This window comes from Antennarius striatus, chromosome 22, assembly GCF_040054535.1.
Source record: "Antennarius striatus isolate MH-2024 chromosome 22, ASM4005453v1, whole genome shotgun sequence".
NCBI lineage: Eukaryota > Metazoa > Chordata > Actinopteri > Lophiiformes > Antennariidae > Antennarius > Antennarius striatus.
Window position 1 is genome coordinate 6,719,351 of NC_090797.1, and position 19,152 is coordinate 6,738,502.

Below are 19,152 nucleotides of genomic sequence, written 5' to 3' on the forward strand. Positions count from 1 at the left end.
CTTTTTGACACTGTCTGCATACACGTTGTGTCTTTAGTTCGTGTGTATGAGGCGTTTCTCTGTACATACATGGGATCCATTTAACTATAGCCTGCAGTGCAGAAACTCAAGCTGCCACGTATGAAAAGGAGGAGCGAACTGCAAGCAAGAAACAACCCCTCCTATAGTTCCTCCGCTCCAAAGACTTGCAGAAAGTTTGCGTGCATAGTTCAGAATGAAAGCAGCTTTTATGAAAGTGTATTATAGTGATGACAAAGCGGGTCTATAATATATAATCTATAGGTCGATAGATTACACCACAGAGGATTATATCCGTTTGTTATCCCATGGTGGGACATCCTTTCTCCATCGAAGTGTCACAACCATGATGCTCATTTTCATTTTGAGAAAATGGAAAAACTTGTGTGTGTGTGTGTGTGTGTGTGTGTGTGTGTGTGTGTGTGTGTGTGTGTGTGTGTGTGTGTGTGTGTGTGTGTGTGTGTGTGTGTGTGTGTGTGTGTGTGTGTGTGTGTGTGTGTGTGTGTGTGTGAACTAAATGTTGTCTGGTCGGATAAATACTGTACTTATACAGAAACATCACACTTGTCTCTGCGGCGATTTGGAAAATAATATTATGGTGTGCCCTGGGATTCAAATAAAAGTGTATAATCAGTAAATATCAATCACTGTCGCATGTCCCCCCCTGTCCCGTTTGTGCCTATGGCTGCGTTCAGACTGACAGCCAAAATCCAACTTTTAGCCCATCCAGACTCAAAGCGGATTGCTCTTTTATAGTCTGAACAGTCACATAAAATCCGATTCTTGCGAGATGGATCGAAACCACTCTCGGGAGGTAGCTTTTAATCGCATAAAGTCAGATGCGTCTCAGTCTGAACAGCTCTTGCATGTCGTTAAACTGGATCCATACAAAGCCTGGAACTGAAGCCGGGACGGCCCCCATCCGCATACCTCAGCGTGAGCAGCCCCGTGGAAAGCCACGACGCGCTCACTGATACGCTGCCGGCCCCGCTAGTGGGACTGGACGACTGGAAAGCGTCTCCATCCCATCCACGACTGCAAAAAACACCAGCAGCACACTCACTCTCACGTCACACACCGACACACGCTAAGATCTCCAGTAACGATGACCGCTAAAAACCGGCAGAAGAACAGCTCCAGCGAGAAGAGCGCTCCATCCAGCCACGATGATGCGCCCAAGAAAAGCCAAAAGAGCAACGGAGTGAGCGGCTCCGGGCCCCAGGGGTCACGATCAGGAAGCTGCCTCGGTCTCCTAGCGTCCGTAGTTTTTTATATTGGGTTAATAGGCGCTGTAGGGTTTGCTGCTTTTTATTTGCAGCAAGTCGTGGAGGAAATTCGGCAGACTGGCATCAGGCAAGAGGAGAGCGCACGACAGAACGCAGAGCTGGCTGCAAAAATGGAGAGCGTCGTTCAACAGGTAGGAAACAGACACGAATCAATGAAGTTTGGTGGCTTTTGTAGGACTCTATGTAAAATCTATAGTATATTCCAAGCGCTTATGAATTGTCTTTTATCAACAATGTGTAGAATTACCTCACCGTCAATATTATTGTCGTACTTCATGTACTTTTGGGGGGTTGGGTAAGTTTGCCCCCCCCCCCCTTACTTTGCCCATGTTTCCAGCAGTCTTTCCTTATTTCTGTTGGGATGTTCCTGGATAAAGTGAAGTAATGTGATGAGTGTGTCAAACAAATGTGAAGGTGTGAACAATTGTGTTCATTTTCTGTGGGTGTGACAGTTTAAAGGGTTGGGCTGTGAATGTTAATTAAAAGTTTGTGCAGCCATTTTATTTGAACCTTTTTGTTGTACTATTTTCCCTCTGAATAAGAAATAGTAAGATTATTAATGAATATATTTAACATATTTTAACTTTTTTCACCAGACTCCTTTCACCCAGGCACAGATGTCTTTTTTTACATGACAGTACTATAATAATTCTTTTTTCCATCACAGAGACAAAAAACATTAAGGAAGTGTATCTTGAGTTGGAAGTCATCATCACACTATTCTTTACATTAATAATTGAGTATTGAATTTTAAAGTGTGTGATTTGGTCCTTAAAGCTTCACTTTTTCTTTTCTGTTTTTGTCTGCATGTATTCTCATAGTTTAACAATGCAAAAAGGGGGTCAACTTTTTATGAGATCAATACTCATTTTAGTCTTGCAGAATTTTATTTTTTTTACATACATTTTATTGTGTGCATGTGACCATCACCGGCCCTCTCTGGGAACAAAGTTGTCAATCTTTATTAGAATTTTCTATTGTGAGCCAGAGAGGGAAGTGCTGCACTTTTCTGTGATAATGGGGAAACCATAAGCTTCACATATTACATCTGTTGCTGAATAAATGTTTTGCAAATACACTTTCATATGCAACTATATGCTGAATATGATCATATGTGACAGTGAAAGATATAAGTATTTCTAACGCCGCTGCACTCGGTGGTGTTTCCTCACATAAAGGATATAATATTCATCACTGTCGAATGAAAACCACAAAAATCCTATTTTTAATTTTGATGTCACATAGTGGGAGCGTTGTGTTAAAAATAACTAAAAAAAGAAAATGATGTTGATGTTTTTTTGTGTTGTACAGGTAGAGTCCCTGAAGAGTGTTGTGGATGGGCTGGAGTCATCACTGGGCATCACAAGGGTGGAGCTGGAGGGGTCCGTCAGCAGGATGAAGAGGGGCGAGGTGGAGACGAGGAGGGTGGATGAGGCCCTCCAGAACCTGCAGAATGATCTCCTCAGGGATCTCTCAGAAGGAATCAATGAGGTGAAGGAGTCACGAGAGAAAGATTTCTCTTCTTTGGAGAAGGCTGTCGAGGACCGTCTGACTGAGGTGAGTCAGTCCATCAAGGCCAGCGTGGCGGAGTTCACCGAAACTCAAGGCGAGGCGCAAAGTCAGCTGGCTGAGCTCAAGTCCCGGCTGAGTGACCTGGAAGACCCAGTGCTGCTCAAACAGGAGCTCTCCGCCATCGTTGATACTGTGGCTGAAATCAAGATGGCCAAAGAGGCGTCTGACACCTCATCTGAATCACTCAGGGAGCAGATTGGCACTGTGAGGGCAGAGCTCCAGACTCGTAACCAGGAAGTCGCCTCGCTGTCCCAGGAAGTTGAAACAGTGAGGTTGTTAGTGCAAGACACTGTTGGGAGACTGAAGCAGTCGCTCTCTGCAGCAGAGGCCAGCGTCCAAGCTTTGAAGGACAAAAGCATGACACTGGAACACGATGTGACGCAGGCCGTGGACACCGTTCGCCATATGGAGCAGCAGACCAATGAAGCGGCTGCTCAGGGCAAGAAACAGTCAGATGAGCTGGAAGCCAGAGTTAAAGCATCAGAGGAGAGTGGAGATTCACTGTCGGCATTGGTGTCAGACATCAACGTCAGGGTGGAGGCACTCCGTTACAAATGCGACGCCTATGAAAGCTCGCTGGCAGCACAGGGTCAGGTTATAGAGACGGCCAAAAGCAAACTGGAGCAGGAAGTAGAGGCACTTAAAAGCAGCTCTGTTGAACTCCAGTCACATATGGCTGAGCTGTCATCAAAAGACTGGGATCAGCAGGTGAAGGGTTTGGAGGAGAAGCTCATTGCTTTGGAGGACAAGAGCAGCAAAGAGCCAGAGCAGCTGCAGAGCTTAAGAAGTCTGATAGCCGGTTTGGAATCCAAAGCAGCCAAGCTAGAAGGCCATGATCAGGCCATTTCCTCTCTCCAGGAAGCTGTGCAGAAGACCACGCGGACATTGGAGGACATATCCAAAGCCAGTGACAAGTAGGGTGTTACGATTAGCTGTGTGATGTTAGGATACCAAAACATGGACAATCTTGATTCCCATACAGAGCAAAACCTTTTTTGTTTGCAGTTCAGCTCTGCTCCACTCTCCTGGGAAACATGCACTGTGGTTTTTCTTGTATTTTTTTTTTTGTTAGTCTTGACATGCTGATGCAGTTTTTTTGACACATGGAAGCTCATCTTTGAGCAGTCAGTTGTTTACTCACAAGATGTTTTTTTTTCCCCTGACAAAAATAAAACTCTTGTTGACCTAAACCTCTGTAGACTTGTTTCATTATGTAAAGCAAAAACTTTCTCTACCTGCTGTCAGTCACACGTCATGGATGACGCATGGGTTGTATGGATGGGAATGGAAATTTGGAGATATTGATAGGTCAGATACACAAATATCCGGTCCGGTCAATTTAAAACCAACAAGGAATTCTATATAAATTTCATGTTTCTGGTGTGTTTAGGCACATTGAGCATAATTAGATGCAGAATCATTTCCAGATCTGGAAGGTCAAAAGGTATATTTGGAGTGGTGATATGTATTTGATCAGAGAAAATCAAAGTACTGATGAAGCCAGAATCATTTTGGTGTGACGCAGCACTAACAATAAAATAACATTTGTGGAATCAGGATCGGTTCAAAAAGTGGAAAGATGAATTAATTCCATATCTGCATGCGTTAATGTGGTTGGATAGAAGCCAAAGGTGTGATCCCACTGAGAGACATGATGTCAAACCAGCTCAGGTTGGTCATTCACACCTCATGGATTAGGTTGACCAGATTTATGTTTAATGATGTCAGTTTGGTAGAAAACACTTGATTTCATCTGTAATAGAAAAATTTTTTATTCAAAGCAGTAGTACAACAGAAAATCAGAAGTAATCACTGAACAAAAGAAGTCACGGCCACTCATGTTGGCATCTCTCCAATATCAGATATGTCTCCTATTTCACTAACCTGTTTACTGGTAATACTTAAATCTCCCTCTACAGCAGTGAGGTTAGCTAGTGTCTGTCTAATCTCAGCGATCTCCTGCTCTCTCTTGGTAAGGTCCTCTGCAAGTCTTCCTATTCGCAGAGTCAGGTCCGACAGCTGAGGCTCAAACGCCCCAAAGTCCCTCTTAATGGTGAAAACCCTTGGTTTGAGGTCATTGGCAAAGGTCACCGTCCTGATAATTCGAGCTCTTCCTTCTTCCAGCTCCGTCAAACGCTCAGAGATCTGGTCGTCAGCCGCTGTGAGTTCAGGGATGCGTCTGCGGAGCTTCTCGATGGCCTGAGTGTTGCGTTCAGATGCAGCGCGGACATTTGAGACTCTGTCAATGCTGCTTGCTAGAACATCCCCGATGCGCTTGATCATACTTTGCTCCACCTGAGTGGTCTTATCCTCCAGCTCCCCCACCTGAGTCAGCAGAGACTCCAGCTCAGACTGCAGGCCGCCCATTCTGCGCACATCTGTCTTCACTGACGCCACCTAGAGGAGGGAGACAGAACAGCAGAGGCTGGGAAACATTTTCAAAGGGCCAATTCAAAAGGTCTGCAACATAGCAAGTGATGCTTATATACTGTATAACTCATTCTGTACATTACTTTAAAATTATTTTGACAGCAGAATGTTTGTTCTAGCCTTTGTTTAAGAAAAGCATTGCATGTGTTGGCTGGTTTTATCCTGTCAAATTTGATTTTTTGTGTCTTGTGTCTGCATTAAGTTTTTGGATTTTGAACTGTAAATTGGCCGTAACTGTGAGCGGCAACCCTACAGTTAATATTATTATGAGACAATGGAACAAGTTGAAATACAGCAGTACCTTGACATGCGAGCGACTTGTTCCATATACAAGCAAAAATCTGAGTTAAGAGTCGTGCTTCGGAACACCACTAGTTGTTGGATGGATACATCAGCTGAGACCGCATCTCATTTTTTACCTCATGTTGGCGGATGGACACATCTTCAGCTGAGCCCGGATCTCATTCTTGCTTTCCTCTTGTCAGTAAAGATGTAGCTTGTGTGTTCTAGAACTTGTTTCTTTTCATACTTTATTTCATACTTTTCATATTTTCATTATTTACATAACTTATATAGAATGAATTATGCACAGGAAGAAAATTCACATTTGATAAAAATGTTGTTTTTTCATAATTTAGAGGAGTTTTTTTTTTTATACATTACTGAAAAAGGTAAAATTACAGGATTTTATTATTTTAAATGAGCAGAATTCGTTTCAGTAACAAGTAGTTTGACTAACAAGCTCGTTTCTTATTGGGCTAATGTACCTTATTGGCAAAGTCCTTTGCAATGGCTGAAGTGCGGTCTTCGATCTGTCCCACGGCGCCTCTCAGCTCGGTCAGGCTGGTCTGAAGCTGAACTCGTTTCTCAGTCAGGCCAGACACCCAGTCCTTCAGCCGGGTCACGTCCTGTTCAAAACCCTCCAGCTGAGGCTGCAGTGCCGTCTGCTGCCCAATGACACTCTCCAGCATCGGCTGCAGGCTCTCACACTGAAACAGGAAAGATAGTACTTGGATTGGCAGATACGGCAAAAGGTTATTTCTTTTAATGACCAAAAAAAAGAGACAATAGTGCCTCTGAATACAAGAGGATCAGACAGGTGACCGAGAGAAATGATAACAAGTTCATTTTAAATATAGCTGACTTTGAAAAAGAAACTCAGTGATGAAATGACTGACCAGCTATGAAGAGGTGAAAAGTAACAGGCAGGATCAAAAACGTGAAGATATTCCGTACAATCAAAACCGACTCAAATCAAGAGTTACATAGAAAAAGATTTTACTGGGGAATTTGCAATAAACAAATAACAATTCAGTCTAAGTATGTCCACATTGTCTAAAACCCACAAAAAGTCAGTTTTGTATTAAATAATACAGAAAAACTGGAAATGTTCTAAACTCATCTCTTCTGTACCAATGTGAGATAGGAGGGATTGAAATGCATATTGTTATATAATTGTCTCACTGCATATTGCAATGCAATGAGTCATGATTTACACAATTACTAAATAAATATAAAAGTGTCCCTCTATATTAAAGTTATTAAAATCATTCCATGTCACACTCGTCTAATGCAGTGCACGTGTTCCTGAGTCCCAGGATAGTTTGATGCAATGAAAACAAAGTTCACACTAAAAAGCATTAATACTGAATTTATACAGCCTGCAGAGCCACTCCTGTCCCTCTGCTGGCTCAAAACAATGACATCATTCAGTGACATCATCATGAGGGGGTTGATTTGACTCTACACCGTCGCTGCTCTCCCACTCCTCGTCCTCCTCATAGTCCCTCGGTTCCTCTTCCTCCTCCAGGTCTTCAGAGTTCTTTTGATTGTCGAGGCTGTTTTCCCTCAGCACCATGGTGAGTTCACGGACCGCCTCCTTCACCACCGACAACTCGTTCTTCATCTTCAGGATGCTGTTTTTTGCCTGAAGGGTGTCCAGCTCCCGTCTGAGTTCCAGGATTTCATTCAGTGCTTTCAGCATGCTGTCCTCCGTCCCAAACACCTGCAGTGTGATCTCTTCCAAATGTTTCTCCATTCCGCTCAGATCGACCCCGAGCCTTAGGATGGAGCGCACCGCTTCCTCTACTTGCGGCAGGTGTTCCTCACACTCCTGCGCCCGGGGGATGTGCTCCTGGAGCTGAGAGCTGAGCTCAGCCTCCCTCTTTCTCACGGTGCTGATTTGCTCCTCGAGGTGGTGAATCTGCTTGGTGTTCCAGTCCAGCTGGGCCTGCGTTCGCTTAGCGTCATCTTCCTCTGTCCGCTCCATAACCCGGGCATTCCTTTTGGTGCTGTCCTCCAGCTCCTTCAGCCTCTCTGCCAGCAGCCGGGCCCTTCGCTCGGCTTCATTCACCCGCTCCGTGGCTCCGACGTGAGCATCCCGGGACTCGGCCTTGAGGGTAGCCAAGTCAGAGGTGATGCCGGATAGTCGCTCCTGCCAGGTCTCCGTCACATTGAGGAAGCGATTGTTGACCGTCTGCAGGTCACTGGAGGCAGACTTTTCCTCAGCTTGTATCTCCATCACAGCAGAGTAGAGGCTGGAGATGTCCTGCTGGAGCTGCTTTGCCAAGGAGACGGTAGAGAGTGCTTTCTGTAGGTCATCTTCAGAGGCAGCAAGCTACAGCCACAACACAAAACAGGAGGGCTGTTTCTGTGGGAGATCTACGGTCATCAGTATTCATACATAATAATGAGACGAAAAGTGTCGTTTTATTTTCCCAGGTTGTTCATTAAAATATCATGGAGCCACACAGGTAGGATTATAGAGAATTTCTACAGTAAACCGACATTATAAGAAGAATCACAGCAAAAATACACTTTCTCTGATTTTTTTAGATATAAATTAAAAATATCAAACCAAACAATAATCTAGTTGTTATTCTGACTTTAATTCTCAAATTTAACCCAAAAATATATTTGAGAATTAAAAAAATACATATATTTGCGGGGGTTTTTTTTTAATTTATTTGCTAAAATTCGATGCAAGGAATTTAATAGTTTAAACTTCATCCATCCATCTTCAGCTGCTTAGGTTTAAATGTACTGTAATAGTCCTACAACTCCTAGAAATCCTTAGAAGACACTGTCAGATGATTTTAGCAGATGGACTCCATTTATAAATGTTGTTGGGCAGTTATATCCAAGAAACCAATGACACATTCAAAGCATATATTTGTTGAATGCTTGAATAATTTTAAGTTAATATAATTGTACTTTATATACATTATTTCATAAAATCTACGACATACTTTGTGCTTTGGGAATGGGAATGGGAATGCACATCATTCCCATGTGCAGTTTTTAGACTTCTGAGCCACTGAAATGGGCTGAGAAGAGCCATAGTAAACTTTTTAATAAAAAATCTCATAATGACAATTACTGTATGTACATTTTTATTTCATCGGTAGTTGTTGCCATGTCTGTAGCATTCCCCCAATAGGGTTTCAGGTCTAGCCACACCCCTGCAGCTAGTTCATCATTATTACCATAAATAGCAATTTGGGAAATTTAACACTTATTTCAAATTAAGAAATAAAATCAGAAATACCTTTTTATAAACTTTTAGCACTTGTTCCTCCATCTCGAACAGATTTGAAGTTTTTCCGTGTAGAAAGTTGTACTTTTCTTCAATTTCGGAAAATTTCTCGTTTTGCAGTTGCACCAGCCTGGAACCCAGAAAAAGATAGAAAAGTTATTGAAAGAGCACTTTTTAAAAAATATCTTCTGTAAGTCACACATGTTTGATGACTTACCAACTCAGAGCCCCGCACGCTGCCAACGACAGAAAGCACAGGAGACTTCTCATGTCCAGACTCATTTTATTTGCTCCTACGTTGTTTTCTGGGACCGTCTTCACGTTTTGCGTTTCGTCTGTTCCGTTTACATCCGACGTTTCGGGTTCATCACTTTGTTTTTGTGACTTCTTTCTCTGTTTTACTTCAGTCGGCATTTTAGCACACTGCCGTTTCCTCTTTATTGCTAAGGAATTCAACAGGTCTGTCAGTCTATGCCTTACGTTCCAAATTAAAAGAAAACTTTGTTTTCCCCGATGATTGCATAATGTGGGATACTAAAGATGTGAATATTATCTAGTTTACCTGATGGGAAAAAAAATAATCCTTCCTCTACAAATGGCAGGAATAATGCCGCTTTCGCGTGCTCCTCGAAAACTCGTTGATATTGTAAGCAGAAATCCGATATAAACACACCAAAAATAATCTATGCAATCATAAAGTGTACCAAGGTGCAAAGCATTTATACCTCAAACGACACAATAGTTGAACGAAAAATGGCAGTTTCCAATGAGTTTACTCATTTCTAAACTTAGCTCCGATGTAAAGCCCATAATTACGACAGTATGAGGAGTTCCTTAAACGCTTCACCCAGCCACGTAAGCGGCTGCCGGCTTTAGTCCAGGGGGCGGATCTGAATGAATGACGCCATAGGTTGATCTGCAACAATGAATTGATTGATTCGTTGATTTATCGATAGCCAAACAAGAAAAAGACTATTTTTAACAACTATTGCTAAGAGTAATTTGTTGGAATTTGTTATCGACATGTATTTAAGAAAACAAAAAACAAAACTAAGTCTTAATGGATTTAGTGTTGCCTGTTGAGCAGTGATTGGTTATCAAGATGAGATGACAACAAAGTGGAAATAGGACAAGGATGATGATGAGGAGGATATTCCTGTGAGGTATTAGCACAAAATGACAACAGCAACAACAGCTTTATTCATGAGCTATTTAATTAGCATATCTTCAAAAGGTCTTACATTTCAAGTGTCAAAATATGTCAAAACTTGATTATCAGACGCTTCAATAAATGAGTTACAGCCCTGTACAACAATTAATGCAATAATTTTCAGCTTCCTGTACAGTTTTAATGAAATTATATAATGGGTGGGCTCCAGCTACCTTGTGTTCAGGGCCTGGCAGGAGATAAACAAGGGCCATGCAGATTACACCAGATTTATTATGTCACCATAGACAGCAGCAGACACAAAGAACAAAATACAACAGGTTATCTTCAACATAAAGACAAATGCACAACTTCAATACAGTACATTCAAGCAAAAGCTGCCATAAGCAATTTTAACTAATATTGTGCAAAATGGATTCCACAATATTGCACAATGAGGGCATGCTAATTGGAGGTCTTTGGACTAAGGCATAGAGTGATGAAGTAAACAAATATTTGGTCATTGAAGGAACTGCAACCTTCACATTGACTTCTTTTTTAAAAGTTTGATCTTCATCTCACACATAATGATCATCCAATCCCTCAGCTCTGCACAATTAGATATCTGATTTTGAATTTTTAGCATCATGGCAAACTTTATCTTAAGGACTTTTATTCCAGAGCTAAGAACACACAAGATGATGCTCTATTACTTCTAAATGTGAAATCAAAATACCACACTGGAGCGCCACCTGTCGTGCTACTTGTGCCCAACGAACAGCTCAGGTAAACTTGACAGAATCAAAGACCAAGGTCTTGGTAGTGTCTGACAGCAAAATAAAAATAGCTTTGAAGGCTTTAGAGGGATTGATAGCATATATGATTAAAGTGTACATGTGTGGCTGTGCAGCTACAAAGAGGCACCACAATATGCTATTCTGTCCATTAAATTAAAACAAGAAGGCAGTGTAGTCGGTGCAGATGTGGAGGGCTAATTCCAAGAGAAAATCAACAGATTCATTCCAAACCATCATCAAAAGGCACTCCTTTAAATTCAGTTGATCTACAGAAGCATATTCCTCACTACAATGTCTGAAAGTGTCTAATTCCAGACATCTGGATTGAAGGACAAATATACAGAATCTTTCATTATTATAGTGCAATAGTCCTACATCAAGCAGGGAAATTATAGTGCTACTAAGTTCATTGCTTCTTTATGTGTTTAAGGGACTGGATTAGATAAAAGATTGACACTTCTCATTTCGGTCAGTTAAATATTGAATTACAAGACCAGATAGTTAGCTTTGCAACAAAAAACTGGAAATAGCTGGTGTTTGGGTGTCAATGAGTCACGCAAAAAAACCTCCCAAGCTTAACTCAATTTTTGGTCACGTTTAGCACAATTCCAGCAGTTACCAGTCTTTATCCTAGCAGATCTAACCAGCTGGTGGCTATAGCTTCATGTTGAACACTTTATTGTGGAGTCAATCTTCTATTCTAAAACTGGCAAGAACTCAAATCAGTTCTCTTAGATTTCATAGCTGGTTAGGCTTTGTGACATCTTCCCCTTCTGCGATGGCAGATGTACCGCTGAAGGAAGACGACACTTATGTAATCAAGAGGTCAAATCCAATTTAAATAACTCGAAATATTTGCAATAAAGACAAGTATATTTCCGGTCGCCCAAGGCATCCTTGTAACATTTTGATCCTGACTTTGCACAGCAACAAATTAATTTTAGCGGCAAAAACGTCACTTTCAAACACGTGGAATGAGTGAAAAAAGCATAATACGACATAAAGAGAACATGACAAGCAGAAGAATTTTTACCAATTAAAAACTAAATTGTTTCCATTTTTTTCTTCATTACCTTAAAGAATGAAAAAGTAAATCCCCTTTTCAGAACAAACTTTCTCAGACTGCTACATGTTTGAAATATATAAAACCCCTGACCTCAAACCAGTAAAGTTATAACCTGTAAACTAAATATTCTTCATATCAGAAAAGAAAGATCTCCCTTCAAGATGCCTATGGGGGGGAAAAAAACTCCACTGAAAATAACTGTGGTTCAGTCATCTTGATATAACAACTCTTATCTATACACTACCTAATAAAAAACTAGATATATGTATATAGGACTATTTGGGGGCACGTTTGGCTGTCATAGAGTAATTTTACCCACACATTGATTGATCTTTTTCTTTCTTTCCTACCCTAGAAGAGGAACTACCACTCACTGGGAAACTTCCATCACTATAAAGGATGGCTGTAAAAGCCCCAAATCCAAGAGACACACATTTACTCAGGAGTTATAGTGATCCTGAAAAAAAACAAAACATGTGATTAGAATTTGTGTTTATCAGACAGAATGTTCATGAAGAAACATTCTAATTCTTGACCAACCTGAATTGTGTTAACCACGCCACTGGCCATGACAGAAAGTTTTCCCGCGACAGTACGCACTCCCAGTTTGAGTTGTGACATGTCAGGAGCGCTGGGCAGGACGTTGGACAGGCGGTATGAGCTCTGAACTGTGTGAAGGATGAAAACAGGGAGTTAATCAGACATACTTCTTCTTTTCTATTTGATACAAAATCAATTGAAGCAAATACATTAGCATTAATAGTCTGATAACAATCCTCAACAACATGTCTTGAGAGGTTTTCTGTGAGAATCAACCTTTTTAGTATAGTCAGGCCAAGTATACTTTTCAGTGATTGGTAACCGATGTCTCTGTTCCTGCTTTAGAATCACTCAGCTGGTTGGTACATCAAGTTTGTGAAATAAAAAGTTTGGTAAATATGAGTTATGCCTTGTATAAAAAAAGATGTATAAGAAAGCAGAAAAACTTTCTTGCACACAGCTGAATATGTCTTAACTCACTGGCTGTCATTTCCTTTTTTCAACATGGAGGGCTGGGGAGCAGTCTGGCAGAGCTTCTTAATGAAAATCGGGCTTCTAATCATGAAATTTAGACTGATCCAGTGATGGAACAGAGGATGAAGAAGTTGCGGCAGCTAATGATGCAACAAAGTTTGCGTGTGTCAATGCACACACACACGAGGAAACACGGTGTCGCTCTGTGGTGAAGCATCTTGCCATTTGTCAAAACCAGAAAGAAAACATAGATAAATGTCCGGCGCGTCGGAGAAAGTCTATGGAAGGATCGTTATAAAGCACCGGCAGTCAATGAGTTAATTACACATACCATTACTCACATTTATCACTGATTATCATCTAAATGGTATGTAAATAATAAATTAAAAACATTATAAAACAATGAAAGTGATGTGTAGAAATCTCCTACCAGTCCGTTTCTTTGGATCATCAAAAAGGTCTGCTGAGCTTATGGCAGAGCTCCCAGCAAATCTTTCCAGCTGTGTTCTGGTCTCATACTAAACAGAAATGTAGACATAATACAAATGGCCAATAAAGCTCAGATTATGAAGAAGAAGTCAGCATGTAAATATGTATACAAGAAAGGGGAAAAAAATCATCTGGAATTGGTTAGAAAATCATCATTTGTCAACTATTTTGAAAAAAACCATCTCAAAAGCATAAAAAACAATACATTTTGGAATTAATTTTCTGAATTTACTTTTATTACTAAGACGGCTATTCCCAGTTCTTGACATTTAAACGGTAAGGCATTGAATATTGAATGCAAATGGACCAGATTACTTAGTTTGACGTGTCAACAATTTGGATGTGCCCTTGGCTTTCTACAACAAATAATTCAAATTATTTACATTAATTATTTTAAAGAGAAACACTAATTTTCCCAACATCAATTAAAGCAAATTAAATTATTCTGTGCGAATTAACTAATAATAATCAAATCATTAAATACAAATCAACAAGTGGTGGTCAATTCCAACTTGGTGTATACCTCAGATCTATCCTGCTTTCCAAAATACAGGTCAGAAGAGATGGATTTTGCATCTCCAAACTTAGACTGAGCTTCTCCTGTGTCCGTTATTGGTTCTGGTTTTCTTCTGGTTGTGGGTCTGATATGAAATAGAAACAACTATCAACTGAAAAACATGTTGTTATCATCAACGAGATGCACTTTAATACACATTAGTGTTGTACCTGTCATCCATCGAGGAGATTGTGGAGGTCAAGTAGATGTCAGACTCTGGTTTTGTGTTCTTCATCAGGTTCATCCAGCCTCGTTCCTCTCCTCCATCTTCCCACCTAAAGGAGGCATTATCTGAGCTGTCTGTGTTATCCTCAAACCGAGACAAGCCCCTGAGGAAGGAAGAAATGTACAATAATGTCAAGGGGATACAAATCCAGAGCTGGATAATAATGTGTACGACCTGAAGAAGAATAAAACACAACACCTCTTATTTACTGACTTAGAAGTGAAGGATCCTTCGTCATCATTGTCATCATCATTAAAACCAAACCGTCGTCCTTTGGTGGTCTTGGTTGCCCATGGATTTTCTTGCTGAATAACTTGCATGTCTGATGTCACAGAGTGAGACACTCCGCTAGTGAAAACGAAGACACAATGGGAGCAAAATTAATTAAAGACAGAAAAACAAATACTTAAATCTGTTGCAAGGTGAAGAAAATTTGTTTATTTATCATCGTACCTCCTGATGCCAAGACCCATGCCCAGTCTTTCAGCTTGCTCTTTCTTCTTCCCCTCCAATCCTTTTAACTTCTTCTCCTCAATTTTCCTCTTCTGCTCAAGATCCATACAGGCCAGCCGCAGGGAAGGAGCCCTGAGGAGGAGGGAGGCATTTTAAATGAAAAAGCAATAACAGACCAAACGGAGGCCGTGGCAGCTAAGAGAACACAACACTATATTTACTGTCCAAAAACAGGTTTAAATTAACGTCAAAAAGAATTGAAAAAGAACACACATGAATTCATCAGGTTGAGTATTCTTGTTGCCAGAGGAGGCCTCCTCTTTCTCTCGGAGCTTGTCAGCAGCTTGAGCTTTCTTCTCCAGCTCAGAGAAGCTCTTGCCGCTGACCTTGTGAGCACCAAGCCCTCCCTTCTTAGAGGCCAACTAGAAGCAGACACAGCATACAAACAACACTTTGAATGCGGTTTCTGAACACACATGATCTCATGATGATTTGATGTATTCTGTCTGGCCAGAGGTTTCAGGTAAACAGTGAAGACGTACAGTTTTCTTGGCAGCAGCTGGCTTCTTCTTGAGAAGAGAGGGAAGGTCTGGATGAAGGAGAATAAAGTCATATCTCCAACATTTATATGAATTAAATTGGGAAAATCAAAGGAGGAAACATGCAAACCAACCTGGATTAGCTTTTGGAGAAGCACTCAACATGTCCACATTTGGGCCCTCCTCTGGATTACCTGAAAGGTTTTAACATATACAAGATGAGTTTGTATTGCAAGAATACAACTACTGTAAATTAGGTTGTTGGGATATTTCTATATTTGGAGAAGCAGCTGAATACCATTTTTATCATCTTCTTTTTCCTCTGTTTCAGGCGTTTCTGATACACGCAGGCTGAGACACATTTTATCCATGTCCAGATTTTCTGGATTATTCTGCAAAAACATTAAATAGACACACAGTGTAGACATCGATTAAGCAGGTAAATAGGTTATTAAAAAAAAATCACACCTGAACAAAGCAAGTATGTATTGTTACCTGTGAATGCATACTGAAGAAATCCACCTTGTCATCTGGCAATGTTGGGGACAGAGAGCCCTGACTGTCAAGCCATAACTGCACAGAAGAGCAGGAAAATTGATACCCCTATCCTATCACACGTATGACTTCATGCATCAAGTGATTATAAAAATATGGCACTGAAGGAAACTGAAGTTTGCTTGTAGTGATCTCTAATTGTGAGGTATTTTTAAGACAGCACAGACGCATGTCTGCATTACCTCTGTGCCATGGCGTCTGGTGGCTTGTGTGGCTAAGTACTTGATCTTTTCTCTGTACAGCTGAGCAGCTCGGCTGTTGTACTTCGCATTGGCAGCAGTGGCTGTGCACCCATGTTGATTGAAAAATGAAATCTGCCATGTGATCGTCAGAACACATACAACACAGGAGACAGGAAAATTCAAGTTGAATTATGTGTGTGTGGCACACAGTGGTGAGATTTCAGTCTTGATGTTGCATTGAAATTGAGCCTTCAGGTACTGACCGCGCTGGCATTGCCTCCCACTTGCATGCATCTTAACTGAAACCACGACCAATTAAAATCCAGTTCTGTTGACCTGTGTAGAACAAGGTAAACACTTAATGCTTTGGTGTTATCCACATCTCCGGTAGTAAAATAAAAGTCTCTCCACTATTTTACAAGTAAATGTGTTCAGATTAAAATCATCCAGATATAAACTTCAAATTCATATTGTTCTATATTGTTTTTGTGTTGTGTTCATCACTGAATTAAATGTTTACCATTGGATCATGGAAAAAAATTAGAAAAAAAATCACTTCAATTTTATAACAATTAAAACACGTGTAAATATTTTTTCAGCATGTATATATTTCACACTATTTCTGTAATAAAATACCTTAAACCAAATGTACTTTAATGGGGGCCTGTGGCCATTTGTTTCAGTATATAGGTCCTTGATGTGATAAAATATGGATATCACTGATCTACTGAATGTTCCATTAGCTCATTTTAAACTGTAGACAGAACAAGTGGGGGTTTTTTTTACCCCTAAACTTTGGAATAGTTTTCTTTTCATAATTTGATTACCCCCAATCTGGTTTACCATATTTTCAAGGACCTTTGCTTTGACAAATAGAAAGTAGTGATTTACCTTATAAAGGATACGTGCACCCCAAGAGACCTGTGTGTTCCAGAGCAATCTATACATAGAAATACACCATGGCTGATGCTGGCCCAACTGGGGTTTTTAACTGAGCAGTCAAAGCAAACCTAAGGAGGAGAAAGTATATGATGCACATCAGAGTGTAGCTTTATCTCAAGATATCATTGATATGACTGAAGCTGTGTAGTGTCCTCCGCACCGGAGATCACAAACTAAAGAATATCAGAAACATGGAGGCAAACAATGTTAAGAATGTTCCATAAACCTTGTTTATAGCAGCGTCCGTGTAGTCATGAAAGTCTGAAGTGACTGACAGCTGTTAGTGAGGTGGGATGTCAGGAACTTTAAAGCAAACTGTGTAAAGCAACACGTATTCTTCTTTCGTTCAATATTTACGTGCTGCTCTTTAAAATTTCTCCAAGTATACTTGAAACAAACGAATTTAAGACCTACGGTCAAAAACCTGTCAAATGTAGCTAGCTAGGATGTCAAACACAGGCTAACGTGGCGTGGGGATATAATACAAAAGGCTATCAAAATATTTTAATTATTAAGGCGCATTTTTTGTCCACAACAGATTAATTTTAAATCGACACATATCGACTGTTGGATAAATTAAGCTGTTAACTTAAAGCTAACTCTGACGTCTGTCAAACTGCGACGTGTCAGATATTTACTTCGGCTAACTTCCGTGTTGAAGAGTAGAGTCTGCGGTTTGAAACACTCACCTTATTCGTAGCAACAGAACGAAGCCGCTTAAAAATAGCTGAAATTTCTTGCTTGCTTGGTTCTGCCATTGTCCTCTTTTTTGGTATGGTGGTGAAATAAATAACATGGAAGAAAGCCTTGTATGTTTCCTGAATAATCAGAGAATGTGACACGTCAGTAGGAGAACATCGTGGTCCGACGCTGATTGGGTAGAAATTAACCGTGGTTGTTGTTGTATTAAGGGCTTGTGGGTAATGTAGTACACAGTCACATTTGCAGGTTCAATGGTTTTCATAGTAAAGGTTAACATTTAAATTGTTGATTCAAGTGGTCTCACTTCTTCTATAAAGAATGAACATATGTTTACATGACTGTCTTTTCAATTATATTTTTGTTCGCATTTAATGTGTAGGTATAGTTGAATAGATTTAGGGTTATGTCACAACATAAATAATAGCAAAAATACAAATAATCATTCATTTATTGTCAAATACCTGCTGTGATGAGGAAGTCCATTCACAGCATAAATGTGTAGATATAGGTAGATTAACTACCGTTTCAACATGTTAGAAATTGCATCATAGATAAACTAACATATGTCTAGATCACATGTGATGATGCAGACTACATTTGTGATGTGGAGGCAAAGTAGTCTGGGTTGGTTCATGTATGGTCTTACCTGAGCAACAGACTGTAACATGGTAGGTAGCATAAAGGTTTGTGTTCTTGTCTCTGTCCTACACATGCCTGGAGACTTTGATGGCCGTTATCTGGAGGACAGGGGTTACTCATGGCAACCGAGGCTGCTGACTCCCCCAACAGAACTTCAACTGGGCTCACTGCAGGGGGAGAGGCTGGGGTAGAAATGACTATAGGCCTGCTGAAGCCCATTTTTGGTGCCCACGTCACCTCAGGAGGATTCCTGAGAGGGCCTGTATTTATTATACAGCAATTGTGTTGTTTTTCATACTATTAACTCTATTAGAGGTGAACAACAAATGTATCATGTGACTAAAACAGACAGAAAATAAAACTTTGAATGCCTAAAAGCTGTTACAAGCAGTACAATGCCGCAGCTGTTGATATAAGAACTAAAGCAGTTTTGGCTATTATCAAGGAAACCATGCTAAACGGCTGGATGTCAGCTCTTGATTTCAGTTTATACAATAAAGGTATATGCATGGGTTTGAATACCTCTCTTGTGAACTGATTTATAACGTGCTTATGCCAATTTACTCTTTTATATAGGAAAAATTTAAAAGTTTGAATAGGTTTCATTAGTTAGCAGAACTTGATATAAATGACAGCACATTTACGTGTGTAAAGAGCGTAATGTTGGTGACAGAACAACTGAACAGTCAAACGGAGACTGTTTATTTACTGTACCATATCAAACAATGAAAATAAGATTCTCTCATGACATGTAGAAGTCTAACCTGTGTGAACAATGTTTTTATACTTCATTTTCAGCTGCTGTCATGTGCGCTTAGTCATCCAATTTATCCAAAACTAATACAAGTTTGTGGTTTTGAGGCTCTAGTGTGGCTTGTTTGTTCTTATTCTTACAGAGAACAGTCATTTTAAAAATTGTAACTTTGCCAAACCTGAAAGAGGATCCTTCAACCAACAAAACAATATTAACAATGGCATGCGGTATAAGAAACTACAAATACTAA

At 40.3% G+C, this 19,152-nt stretch overlaps 3 protein-coding genes across 5 annotated transcripts; 1 reads left to right on the top strand and 2 right to left on the bottom strand.

Annotated features, from left to right (window-relative positions):
• Nucleotides 1-989: 989 nt before the first annotated feature.
• Nucleotides 990-4,056, top strand: ckap4 (cytoskeleton associated protein 4). Its single transcript, XM_068307119.1, has 2 exons — nt 990-1,435; nt 2,616-4,056. Exons 1-2 carry the CDS (start codon nt 1,124-1,126, stop codon nt 3,792-3,794), a joined length of 1,491 nt encoding a protein of 496 aa, XP_068163220.1. The 5' UTR covers nt 990-1,123; the 3' UTR covers nt 3,795-4,056.
• Nucleotides 4,057-4,636: 580 nt separating this feature from the next.
• On the bottom strand, nt 4,637-9,587 carry ikbip (IKBKB interacting protein). Of its 2 annotated transcripts, XM_068306927.1 has the most exons (4): nt 9,059-9,584; nt 8,854-8,971; nt 6,074-6,295; nt 4,637-5,273 (listed from the first exon to the last, which is right to left on the bottom strand). In XM_068306927.1, exons 1-4 carry the CDS (start codon nt 9,253-9,255, stop codon nt 4,713-4,715), a joined length of 1,098 nt encoding a protein of 365 aa, XP_068163028.1. In that variant the 5' UTR covers nt 9,256-9,584; the 3' UTR covers nt 4,637-4,712. The 2 variants fall into 2 exon arrangements, with proteins under 2 accessions (XP_068163028.1, XP_068163027.1); XM_068306926.1 differs by lacking the exon at nt 4,637-5,273 and having other exon boundaries at nt 6,283-7,923; nt 9,059-9,587.
• Nucleotides 9,588-10,043: 456 nt separating this feature from the next.
• arfgap3 (ADP-ribosylation factor GTPase activating protein 3) lies at nt 10,044-17,622 on the bottom strand. Of its 2 annotated transcripts, none has more exons than XM_068306694.1 (16): nt 17,497-17,622; nt 16,757-16,875; nt 16,129-16,201; nt 15,866-15,997; nt 15,624-15,701; nt 15,427-15,520; nt 15,263-15,322; nt 15,132-15,178; nt 14,863-15,011; nt 14,590-14,721; nt 14,350-14,484; nt 14,081-14,239; nt 13,878-13,995; nt 13,296-13,383; nt 12,392-12,519; nt 10,044-12,308 (listed from the first exon to the last, which is right to left on the bottom strand). In XM_068306694.1, the coding sequence occupies exons 1-16, from the start codon at nt 17,563-17,565 to the stop codon at nt 12,291-12,293; spliced, it is 1,599 nt and encodes a 532-aa protein (XP_068162795.1). In that variant the 5' UTR covers nt 17,566-17,622; the 3' UTR covers nt 10,044-12,290. The 2 variants fall into 2 exon arrangements, with proteins under 2 accessions (XP_068162795.1, XP_068162794.1); XM_068306693.1 differs by having other exon boundaries at nt 14,335-14,484.
• Between the last annotated feature and the right edge of the window lie 1,530 nt (nt 17,623-19,152).